Source organism: Notechis scutatus, chromosome 3 (assembly GCF_049901735.1).
Source record: "Notechis scutatus isolate UNSWTSFEM ecotype Mainland chromosome 3, rNotScu1.2, whole genome shotgun sequence".
NCBI lineage: Eukaryota > Metazoa > Chordata > Lepidosauria > Squamata > Elapidae > Notechis > Notechis scutatus.
Window position 1 is genome coordinate 123,614,564 of NC_142011.1, and position 13,369 is coordinate 123,627,932.

The 13,369-nt window shown below is 37.0% G+C and overlaps 1 protein-coding gene across 1 annotated transcript in view; it reads right to left on the bottom strand.

Moving 5' to 3' along the window:
- Positions 1-13,369, bottom strand: part of GABBR2 (gamma-aminobutyric acid type B receptor subunit 2) — a 354,273-nt gene that overhangs the window by 3,435 nt on the left and 337,469 nt on the right. Inside the window, exons 14-18 of the mRNA XM_087961130.1 lie at positions 9,277-9,387; positions 7,399-7,623; positions 6,473-6,655; positions 1,813-1,942; positions 776-893 (exon numbers count right to left, since the gene is read on the bottom strand). Coding sequence (XP_087817256.1) covers positions 776-893; positions 1,813-1,942; positions 6,473-6,655; positions 7,399-7,623; positions 9,277-9,387 — 767 coding nt within the window. The remainder of the gene's footprint in view (positions 1-775; positions 894-1,812; positions 1,943-6,472; positions 6,656-7,398; positions 7,624-9,276; positions 9,388-13,369) is intronic.

A 13,369-nucleotide genomic window follows, 5' to 3' on the forward strand; every position in this document is an offset into this window, starting at 1 on the left:
CAGGACCCGAGCAGAACATCCTCCTAAGCTCTGTTCTTTCCTTTCTTACTAAATTATTCTGTAGATTTCAACCCACTGCTTTGTGTTTTTATTCCTTTATGGAATATAGTCGGTATTTACCCAGGGCAAGATTAATACCAGGGAAGGGCTGGTATAATACAGCATGATACTCTATACATATTTTCCGGACTGCACGTTGATGTAAACCACGATGTGGGGCTTTGGCGATATCATATGGTGGGGGTTTATGATCATGATTCAGATAGATTGGTGTGGGGGAGGGGAATGGGAGGTAGGTAAGGATACAGAAGGGATAGATAGCATGGGGAGAGAAAGGAATGTAAATAAAAATTAGGCGGTGACAAATAGGCAGGGGAGGAGGCGCGGAGTAGATAATGCAGCAGCGGATGTCAGGTTGTTAGCTGGGAGGAACTAGAGCACAGCATAAAAGCCATTCGGGAAATACCATTTTTGCTTATCAGGACTGGAACTGCTGTAATAGATTTCACCATACCAATTGCGAGTAGAGTGATTTATTAGCAAGATACTCCAGTCCCCAGTTGATGCTGAAAACATGACTATAAGGATTTCAGACTTTTAGGGGGCCATCTCTATGTATTCAAAAGTTAAAATTTTCCCAAATTATCAGACAATTACTAGTTTGTCGCAATTTTTTTTTTTAAGGAACATGTTTTGTATAATCGATATGCAGATTTAAAATTAAGATACTTTTAATTCTTGTGAGCATCTAGTAAGAAAGAATTACTTTACTTACTGTTCTGGGGAGTTGATATCTTCTATAAAATCTTTGCTTGTTCTGGACGACTCTGTAGTATTCCATTGTGCTTGTGGATTTTGATCAAGATGATTTTTCAACACTGTTTTTTCACCATCTGGACCAAAAGAATTTTTTTTTCAGACATTTATTTAAGGAGTATTATGATGCATTTTTCTATACAGTACACTATTTGCAAAACAATGTAATTATTTTACAAACTAGAATATTATTTCTCAAAATTATTCATTTGATCTAAAATCTACGTCTTAACTGGACAACAATAATTTTGTGGTAATTATAAAATATTTCTTATTCAGATTGAAACAAATTATAAACAAATTAGATAAGAAAGAAGAAATTTGTTTCCCAAAAGTAGCATTTACAAAACACACACACACACACACACACACACACACAGACAAAATCAGTAGTCTAAAATCAGAATTATAAATAAACTCAGTTGAACTGAAGAAACTTCTTGCATGAGAAGCTAAACGTTTTCAAGGAAAAGCATCTTTGGGACAACCATGACCTGGATGATTGAGAATATCCATAAATGGAAACACTGAACCTCATTGCCCCAGTATTCAAGTTAGGTTTATTAAAGATCTCCTTATTTTAATTCATAAATTCATTTCTTTGTGTTCTATAGGAGAGAAATGAGGTGCACGGTCTCATTCCTTTCTCTTCCTTATATTAGATCAGGATCTGGGTTAGAGAGCAATGTATGAGAATCTTAGAATGGTGACTAATAAAATAGATGATTAGAACTGAGTTATGCAGATCAATGTGGATTAAGTTCCAAGAATGGGAAAGAGATCAAGATAAAAAAAAAATCTCTGTACTATTGCTTTTGTAGATTGCTGGGGAAAACTGTATTAATGTGGTTGCCTACAAAATTTCACTGACATTTATGAAACATACTGTCATCATAGCATAGTGCTGGCTCTTGTTCTGTTTTACCACATAAGAAACACATGGAACCAATGTCTTTCATATAACCAAATCTTTATTGGGCCTTATATATTCCATACCTTTGCTTTCTGTAAAATTGCGTATACTGAGAATATCATTGAGCTCCTGATAGTGGTTCTGTTTAATATATGTTGTTTTTTCAGGTGTGTCCTGAAGCTGCATTGTGACTTCTTCTAGAGCTTTGTCCAACTGTTAAAGAAAAGCATGTTATAAAAATATGAAAACATTTGTTATCATTCATTCTCCTTTTTTTCATCCTACTTTTTATGGACACTAGGTTAGTGTTATATTTTTATTTAAACTATGCATAAAGATACACATATAAAGAACTTAAACTACAGTACTATTATTCATCTGTGGAGACTATAGATCATAAAAAATCCTTTACTGATTGCTAGTGTCTATATGTGTGTGTGTGTGTGTGTCTGTGTCTGTGTATAATATATATATGTTTGTGTGTGTGTGTGTGTGTGCCTGTGCCTATATAAAATCTCCTTCCTCTTTCAGTGCTGTTTCATTGCTGAATTTCCTGTGCATATGATAGAATGTACCCAACATTTTAAAAAAGACACACCAGTTTTGTCCTGTAAATGAATACCTTGTTATCTGATCATGCATTTAACCATAAGTACTAAGTTTCTTACATATATCAAACCAGTTCTCCGTTTGATGAATAACAGATAACACAATAGAAATGGTAATGTAAGATGAAATGTCAAGGTAAGGACTACTTGTTTTAATTTAATTTCTCATGTGTCATTCCATACTACATGTTAAAACTAGACCTTGTTAAGTTGTTATAGATGGGTTTATCAATTTTGACACCTGCTATAGGCAACTTTGGGAAACTTTCTTCCTCTAATCCTTCTCATCCTCCCAAGCAGCGCCAAGAATCTAAACAGTCCCCAAGGTATATAATGGCATTATAAAAATCTGGAAACCATTCTTTCTTGGTAGCTAGATGGTGGCTGTTATCAAATGGGTAGTTAAGGAAATAATTTTATTTAAATGTGAAATCAAATGAAAAGGAGAACTTTGCACTCTCCATCTTGACATTCCATCTGTTTCCCCAAGTACTGTAGATTGTTTAATGCAGAACATATAGAGGAAAATTTATAAGGATAAATGCTAGCGTTTTGTTCCTTGGAAAACATTCTCAGATAAATCTTTGATCATTAAAGATAGCTGACGAGATCTTTCCTACAACTTCTCAAGCCACCCAGCTGATTCACAGCCTTAAGCCTTATAATGTTTTTATACCTGAAGAGTGAAGTTGCTTCAATTAATAATCAAGAGTGAACTTGCTTCAATTAACTTTGTAATGTGATTATAAAACCTAAATTAGCTGAGATGTTCAAGCTTCAAATGCCTGTCCTCAGCTCTCTGTTACAAATGAATTAATAAATAACAAGAACCATCATATTAATTTAAGCAATGCAAAAGAACCTGAAGTGCATTTAAACCTCTCATGCAAAATCACTTTAAGATTTGAATCTTCTGGCATGACTGAATTTCATCACTCTCCACATTTCCACTAAAAATAATGTTCAAGGTAGCTCACAGTAACCCATAGATAAATCAACAGAGTTAAAATTAAAACATTAAAGTTCTCTAAATTAAAACAATAAAAGTAGGCAATAGCCCATCAAATTAAAACCTAATGCACTTCAGCAGAAAGTTAGCAGGTATTAAACTATTAAACACCCATGTTTGCCTGGTGAAGGAAGCAGAGATGAAGCTATTCTAGCTTCTCTCGGTAGACATTTCCAAAAGGTGGAGACAGTCACAGATAATGGCTTATGATTATGAACTGTGATTTCTGTCATGAGCGGAGGAATATTTATCAAGAGAGTTTGTCCCTAGTGAAGTCACTAAGGAGCCTCTGTGGTGCAGTGGTTAGAGTGCAGTACTGCAAGCTACTTCTGCTGCAGCCAGCTGCCTGTAATTTGGCAGTTCAAATCCCATCAGGCTCAAGGTTGGCTCAGCCTTCCATCCTTCCGAGGTGGGTAAAATGAGGACCCAGATTGTTGGGGGCAATATGCTGACTCTATAAACTGCTTAGAGAGGGTTGTAAAGCACTGTGAAGTGGTATATAAGTATAAGTATTATTGCTATAAGCCCTACAAGATAGACTGACTGGAGCAGAAAACTTACTCCAGGGAAAATTAGAATTATACCCTTTTAGTGACAAAATTTTGCAAATCTACTTGTTGTTGACATAATGATTTCTGGAGTTGTTATCCAAAGCAATCTCCATGGCTTCCTATATATGCTTTTAAAAATATTACCCTTAGAATAACCTATTTAGCATCTTCCTTTACTTTGGCTGTCACATTAGACAGGTATGAATATTATAATATATCATGCTCATATTTACCAGGTTTTACATGACTTCCATACTGTCTCATTAGAGCTTTGTATGTGTGTTTTACATAGTGTATATTTGTGTGTGTGTGTGCATATGTGTAAAAACATATAAATGGTAGGTCAGATTAAAACGAATACATTTTAAATCTAAAATGAAAGCCAAAGCAAATTCAAGTATTCATATTTTTCCTAAGGATGCTCCTAAATGAAGCCACAGACCTAGCAGATGGTCAGTAGCAAACTCCATATAATAAATAGTCCAGTCATTATCATCAGTGCAATTAAACTTCATTGCAATCCAGCTAAATTTTGGAACATTATGTTCCACTTGAGTTTGGTGAGATAGATTTGGGAAGAGTATGTAAATTTCTTCTCCTTTCCATTCCATTATTACCAGTTATTTAAAATGGCAGTGTTCCAGTATTCTAGCCAAGATGCAGCATCAACTGGGGAAGAGGAGAAAGTTATCAATAAAATCTCATTCAATTATGGAGATTGGTTAGTGTAAGAATCATTGAGACACATGTATAAACTCATTGTGGTGCAGTTGGGATTTTTTTTTCTGCTGGATTTAAATTAGGAAGCCCTTTTTAATACTTTTGAGGAAATTGTATTCCATTTCCTCACCTTTCCCCACTTTGTTATAGGAGAAAAGGGTAGTATTGTATTCTGAGTTGGCTAGTTAGCATTAGATGTCAACTTGATGGTACATAATCTATCATCTATTTTTTTCTCTCTTTCTCCCTCATGGTATTTTTGCACTGAGTTAAAATGGCTGAGGGATTTATCTTTCTCTGTATACTCAACTCTCCAGTGATATACCTAAATTACCAGTTGGCTGCAAAATGGATAACAGTCATAGAGAAAGTGCTGGGGAACCTGACCTCTGCATCGCGTAATCTCTATTTCTGTTCTTTCATAAACTTGATTGATTGGGAAAGCCAATATCTTCTCTATGCTCTTTATCTGATACTTGGGGAAGTTAATTATCTCCAGATGTTACAATGTGTCATAAGTACCTTGATTAAGTATTTGCATTATATAATCAAGTATTTTTATTATATAAATACAAAACACATCTGCTCAGGACCAGCAAGAGTAGGGAGGCAGCTCACTCAAGAAGCAGACTGGGAAGAAAAAAGATCAAGGTCCTACCCCAAACTTTGCTCTGAAGACTTAGAACAAGACTACTCACTCCAATACTTCACTTTGAGAAATGCAACCACATATCCATGCAGTTTTCTGGACTAGGAATTAAATCCAAATCCTTGCTATCAGGAATTCTTCAGAATTTGGTATTGCTGGGTGGGTGGGTGTGTCTTGTGATAGCAGGCACATAAAGGCAGGAAAATATATCTTAGGTAGAGGATCTGCTTGGGCTGTCATTACTCTACTCTTTCAGCCCTAAAAACTGGATTTGAAGCAAGTTTCCCCTTCCTTTTTTCCAGGTCTTCAACAGTTTCCTGAAATCTCAGGAGGAAGGGGAGCCATTCCAGAGGGTAGGAATTGCAACAGAAATAGGCGTGTTTCCTGGGTCCTGCAAGATTACATTCTTTAATTGATGGGGCCCAAAGTGCACCCTCCCTGTTGTACTGTACTGGACAGGTACAGATAACTGGAAATGTTTGTTTTCTCATTATCTTCTGACTAGGTTTGCCTTCGCTGCTGGTGAGAAGAGCCAAATGGAGATGAATGATAAATCAGAATTTTCAGCAATTCCACTAATAATTTCATTTAAGCATGGCCACAGTCATTTTAGCAATATGTTGGATTTTGTCATTGCACATTACATTAAACACCTTTTAAAAAGAATAATTAAAGTAGTCCCACTAGAGTACATATGGATTAGGATGCTAGAAAATGGGCACGGTGGGTTATGAAATCTGCCTTTATTGTACTAAAAATGAGTTAATGTTCAATAACATGGCTTTATTTTTGAAATGTTTTACTTCTTGATGTGTAGAAAATCAATTACAAGTAATACTAGCAATAAATAGTATCAGCAAAATAACGGATGACTGTTCTGTTCTAATAATAATGATTTTAAAAAATCCTGCCTGAAAGTACTATCAGTTCATAGCTAAAAATACATTCTACATTTGATAGGGCAACAGCAATATTAGGAAATAGAAATTAGAAGACAATTATTCTGAAAAAATGAACAAATTATCTCCATTTATGAGGTTAATGCCTGGTATGGAGGCTGGGGGTTACATACAAGGAAAACATGGCCAGTTTAAAATGTGGTTCTTTATATTTAATTTGTTTTGACTCCAAATGTGAATGGCTTCCTGGCTGTACAAAATGAGCTTGCATGCAAAGTCAATAGGACACAATAAAAACAGGTAATACCTCTGTTATTTTCATTCTAAGCTGGTGGTTCTCTGACTGTAGCCCTTCTAATCGAGATGTGCTGGCTTGGTTGACACTGGTGACAGATGTTGATGTTTTTGAATCATCTTTCTTCTGATTTTGGGTGAACTGAAGGCCTCTGTTCCGAGTCGCAGCATCTGGATTTGTTTTCAGAGTAATTAACTGAAAAATGTTAAGAGCAATGAGATAATCCTTAAGGAAAATAATTGAGTTATAAACTATATTTGCCCCTCCATCCCTTAATAGACTGTACAAATAAAGGTTATTGAGCACACAGATAATTCAACTATCAAGTTTATAGTTTGCAGCAGCAACCAGCTCATTTTCCACATACACATGACTTAAAATTATTTAGCTACATATAATCCCATTCCCAGCTTGCAAAAATTATTGCACCACTGAGCTTCTAGAAATCCATGCAAGTAGCCTCAGTCTTGCAATGATTCCTTACCACCTCAGCACATCCATTCTATGGATGTACTCTATGCATCTGATGAAGTGAGATGGAGCTCAGAAAAACTTGTGTTTTTCAATAAAATGTGTTTAATTGAAAAAAGGTGCTACTAGATTCTTAATTTTTATCATCACAGATTAATACAGGTCTCTCCTTCCTATGTCTAGAATTACAGATAATTGTGAAATAATGTCCAACCTACTACGGGCAATCTTGATTATGATGATGATTTCCAGCCTTTTTATATATACAACTTGAGACAGGAAACACCCTGCGATGTGGTAACCATCACATGCAACTGGCTCTCACCTTATAGGAGAAGTTGAGCCAAGTCTTCCCTTTTGCATAGTTCCTCCTCATTCCAAAGCAACTTCATAGTGGAGACAGCCACCTAATTGCTGTACACAATCATGTGCAAATAAAACCATTCATTACAAATCAGATTACTTACCTTAGGTACAAAGACTAAGCAGAGGGTAATGGTGCTACAAAATATAATGACTAGTGCCACAATGCAGAACTGTACATTGGGCTGGTCTCGTGTAAGAAAGGAAACCGCAGCTCCAATGATGCACATGATGCCCACATTATAAACACTCATGCCGATGTATTTACTGTCGTTCAGAGCAGGAATGCTCACATTTCGAGTCTCCCAAGCTAAAAAACAGCCAAATAGCTGAAACCAGAAAAAAAAAAAAGGAAGGCATACTATAATAAAAGTTTTTCATTTTTGAAAACAAAATTGCATTCATATATAGAAACTGGGAGGAAGAGACGGCCCTCCCCAACAAACAAGTAAAACAGAAAGGATAACACACATTATAGACATAGAATGTAGCTCTTTAAATACAATATTAAATCTGGATCAGAAGGAAGCTGTTTTACTGTTTCTATTCTTGTGCATTAGACAATGTAATTCCTGCACTAAAATTTTTAGGTGCTTAGTTTGACAAATGCAAATATATTTAATTTCCATTGATGAATCTGATAACTAAGTCTTCTTTTAAAATGAGTAGAATTTTAAAGAGTTTAACACTGATTTGATAACACTTTATTGTATTTAATTTCAGATCAGGGAGGGGGATGGGTGGAGTTACTGCTATAATAATGTCTACTTACACATTCCTATAACCACATTACTTACCAGAGGGCACTAAGCGCAGCCTAAACAAGAAACATAAAGGAGCTTAATATACAGTAGTAGCTGCCTTATCGCTGCTGATCATTAGCTAGAAAGAGTTGTTAAAGTGTTAGGTTAGGAATTGGGACTCCCAGGTTGAAGCTTACCCACAACCATCAAATTCACAAATAGGTGACCCAGTTATTTTGTTCTAGCTCAACATTCCTTTGTGGTAAGGAAAAAAAATGGAGGAGAGTATTATGTGTACACCCAAAGCTCCTGAAGGAAAGGCAGGACAGAAATCTAACAAACAGCACATGAGACGAACATATTATTTATATTTCTGTAATTGAAACATTAAGTTATAAAACCAGGTTCATTGCTAAAGAGCCATTAAAGGTATTTCCAATACTGGGTACAATTGTATTAAGCTAGAATGACTGATGTTTTTATCAAGTCGTATGTTTCAAGGTGCAGTGAAGGTACTTTGAACGGTCAGTCACAAGATAATCAATACTATTTGCTTTCACTTATTGTATTTAAAGGGCAGAAACCCATGATTACACTGATCAATGAGAATACTAGATGTAAAAGCTCTGACTCGGGTCATCATAATCTTAGTAGTCAAGCTTTTAATACACAGCTTTCATTTGTCCAAACCACATTCTCCACCTTTATATGTATATGTATATGTATATGTATATGTATATGTATATGTATATGTATATGTATATGTATATGTATATGTATGTATGTATATATATATATATATATATATATATATATATATATATATATATATATATATATATGTATATGTATATATATATATATATATATGTATATGTATATATATATATGTATATGTATATGTATATGTATATATATATATATATATATATGAAATAAAGCTCTCTAATGTACCGTAGATGTTTAATTTAGAAAAGCATGGTGCAAACAAGACAGGCAAGGTATATGTTTTTATTTCATGTATTTCTCAAGGTTTTCAGGTGAAATATGCAATTTTCTCCTATTATCCTTTTTATCCAGAAGCCATCTTAGAAGGAAAGTTAGGCAGAGCAACAATGACTAATATAAAGTGACCCCATTTTCAAAACTGTGAATTAAAGTTTCCTGAATTCCTGAGCCAAGATACTAAACATTATACCACCACCCTAGGCTCTGAGCTGCACTTACCATTCAACTTACCATGAGTAGGCCTTTATAGGCATAAACGATGCCAAGCCAGATAGTCATGTGAGTGTTTTCACAATGCTCCAAAATAGGAAGAATTGAAATATCTCTTCCGGCAGGGTCGGGCTACAAGGGGATACAACAGAACAAAAGAAAGGCTGTTGATATTTATTTCTTTAGATTTATAGGTGAGGAAGATGATGACTGTGGCTAGTCTGAAGAGCAAAAGCCTGCAAGAAATGGAATTAAGGTGGAAGAAGGTTATTAGATTGTCTCACTACAATATTCAAAATGTACACCTGTCAGATCATTTTGGGGCATTTTTACTACAATTCTACATATATGAACTACACATATTCTCTTCTATGGGAAATCATTTTCTTTTTTCATATTCATGTGGGTGGGAGGGTAGAGAGAGAGAGAAAATGGTTCACCTAAGCGATTGTAGTCTGATTGTTGGAGTGGGTGGGTAGGAACCATCTAACTCCTATACAGTGTGACTTTTATTTCCCTCAATCTGTTTGCTTAGTCATGGGTCGTTGTTAGGGTTCATTCATTTAATGTTACAAAAGCAGACAGTTTATCCACAAAAATACATGACATCTTTCAGCAAAAATCACCTACAAAGGAAATGATGAAAACTTCTGCATCTAAAGTGCTAAAGAAAAAGAAAAAAAAGAAATGAAAGAATAGTCTGGAAAGCAGAGACCTGGAGCTGATGGCTGGGGACCAAGAACGTGGATGTTTTTATTTACCTCCAAGATACAAATGAGACACATATCTCTGGGATATAATTGTATTCCTATGCAAAGATTTCATACTATATAGATTAAAGAAACTGGAGAGGGCATTGTAAGAAGGATAGAGATGTTATTTAATCAAATAGGACAAGAGCCAGGTGCCTTGCACTGTAAGAAAAATATTGCACATTACTATAATATTAAATTAATGAAGTACACATCGAATATAAAAATAAACAAAATAGTTTAATAACATCCAATTACTTTTGCCATATCATTTTGCCTTTTGATTTTTATTTATAAGCAACAATATTCTATGTACTTACAGAGGAGGTGGAATAAAATAAATCCTTGTCTTGATCTTAAATGTGTATCTGGTCAATTTTAATGGACAAATAGCGCATTTTGTATTAAAAATCATTAGCAGCTTGCATGTTGCACACCATTAATACTTTTCTACATTGTGCTTGTATGTGCATTTCCATTAATATCCAGCTAAAAGGCTATGGATTGATTTAGATAAGGCCACACTTAGAACAGATCAATCTAAATAAATGGGAATTAAACTAGGCTGTAGCTTTTTTGAAGTATAACTTTATTTCAATAAATTACACTTGGCTGTAGCTTTTTTTTAAAAAAATGTAACATTATTCCTGTCCATAAAAGCAAAGATTTATTTATTTATTCAATATGAATGCTATGTAACTCCAAGTGACTTTGGACGGCTCACAGCATAAAAATAAATAGACCTCAGCCTACAATCAGTTGAATTTACAACAGACACCCCTCCCCCCAAGTACTTATGACCCCATTTCAAAGTTATGGCCATTGCAGAACCCTTACAATCATTTTCCTTATGACCAACTGCAGAGATGCTGCAGGGGTCCCTCCACCTATCTCCCTCTACCATCCTTCCCTACAAAGCTTGGACCTGCTGTGATGACCTGGGGCATGGCACAAAGGCAACACAGCCCCTTTATTATCTTCAACTTTGTCTCCAATGTCCAGGTTACCTTCAACTGGAGAAAAACTCTCCCAGGAACAGCCTTTAACTGGAGAAAATTCAGTCCAAAACAAGGTACACACAAACTGTAACTTAAAATCCAAACAAACCAAACTGAAGTAATTAATTTGACAAGGCAGGAGAAGGAATTTCAGACTTGAAAGCATGGCAAACCTCACACAATTGGGAAGATGCCAGGAACACAGGTAAGCCACGATGATATAAGATAAATTCACGTTTGCTCCCAACAGCTTGCTGTGTGCAGTTTCCCTTTTTTATACACTGTGTTCGCAGCTGAAGCTAATGAAGGGAGTCAGGGCCCTTCCCCTCCCGTAATCCATGCAACCCACATTGCTCTCTTCTCCATTTCTCCCTGCATGCCCTAGGATGAAGAAGGGGATGGCGGGCCTGGGTCTTCCTCTGAATTCCCTCTCCCATGCTCTCCCTCTCCCCTGCTCTGCCCAGTCAGACTTTGCCCTTCCCCAGTTTCTCCCACAGCCAACAGAGGCACACTCCTACTCCCTGTCAGCTGTTCGGCGTCCTCCTCTGAGTCAAATTCCAACGGGGCATGACACCTGCTTCCCCCTACACACTGAGTCCCTGCAGGGCTTGGGCTTCCTGCCCTCCTCTGTCACTCATCACAGTTACCTTTTGAAGATTTCCAAGCTACGAACCTCATGTTGAGGAAGAAGGTAGGCTACTCCATCCCTCAGCATTCCTGGCAGGGCAGCCCAGGGATGCTGAGAGAAAGAATGGCCTGCTCTCATGGTGGTCCAGAGCTCCAGAGATCTTCAAAAGTTAAGTGCATGATCAGTGATGAGGCAATGGAGGAGGCGTAAGCCTTGCGGAGATTCAGTGTTGGGGAGAAAGGCTCCAGTGGGGAAACACAGACCTCCAGAGACCTAGTGGGAAGGAAAGGCCTGCAGGACCCAGTGGGGGAGGGAGAAAACTGTGGAGATCCCAAGGAGTGGGAACCAGAACATAGGGTGTCTCAGGGGGAAATGGAGGACTTGGGAAGCCTATAGCAGGCAGGCCTGGGATATACTAGGTCTCCCAGGGTCTCTTCTACCCCTGCGGTATCCTGTGTTCTGTTTTAGATCAGGGAGATCAGTGTTCTGTTTTGCATCAGGGAGAGCAAGTGTCCTTCCTTAATGACCATCACTGCATGTGACTGTAAGGGGCAGGTTCCATTATGGTTGTAGGTTGAGTACTACCAGTATACAAAAAGCAAGATGGCAGAAGTGGACAACAAAACCAACATATTATTTGCTCACAAGTAAATATTCAAATCCTTCTAGCCCAGGGGTGTCAAACTCAAGGCCTGGGGCCCGGATCCGGCCCGCAGAGTGCTTAGATCTGCCCCATGGGGCCACCCTATAAACAGCAAAGGACTGGTCCGCAGTGCCTCTGCCAGAGAAAATGGAGCTTGGAAGGCCACCACAGGCACCCCCAACATTAGTGATGTTGGTCTGGCCACACTCACTCTAGTCACACACACCCTGCCCCCCCAAGGTCAAACACAATCCTAATGCGGCCCTCAATGAAATCAAGTTTGACACCTCTGTTCTAGCCCACTGCCTGAGAGAACAGGTTCTCCAGAATGCCATCAGTGTAGGAGCTACCCAGCTCTTAAAGGACCTTCTTTCCATAGAGTAGGCACCTTGACAGAGAAGAAATGCTTCTGGGTTCCTGAAAGGCGGAACTATTTGGTTGAAAGAACCTGAAATTCATCATCTCTGTTGTATTGAACTGGTCAAGCTGATGCTGTGGATGATGAGTGATCTGTAAAGTAAACAGGCCCTATGCTATACAGGGCTTTATAGGTTGTAACCAGCACCTTGAAGATGATTTGTTTTCAGCAGCACAGCATAAGAATGGATTTACATTAGACTATTAAAATTCCTATTTTTCTACAAGTATGCATAAGAATGGATTTACATTAGACTATTAAAATTCCTATTTTTCTACAAGTATGCTGAGACAAGCACATCATCAAGTAACTATGAAGGTTTCTTGGCTGTGTTATGTATTGTAAATGATCTGTCATTGCTTTTTTTACAGAATACTTTTCAGCTTTCCAGTTTAGCTTACAATCCTCGTCTTTTCTCCCATCCAAACATTAACTGCAAGCATGAACAAAGACAGCACAGTGTGCCACCTGCTTTAGGTTAATGGAATACAGGAATATCTATCCACACTCAAGAACATGATTGCTTCAGACTTTCCTTTATTTTTGGGGATCATGCATCTCAAAGTTTTAACACTCTGCACAAAAAACAAACAAACTTGAACAAAAATCAACAACCCAAAGGAAGTATTTAACAATATACATTTTTAGCAAAGTAATTAAATTTTTCTCTCTGTC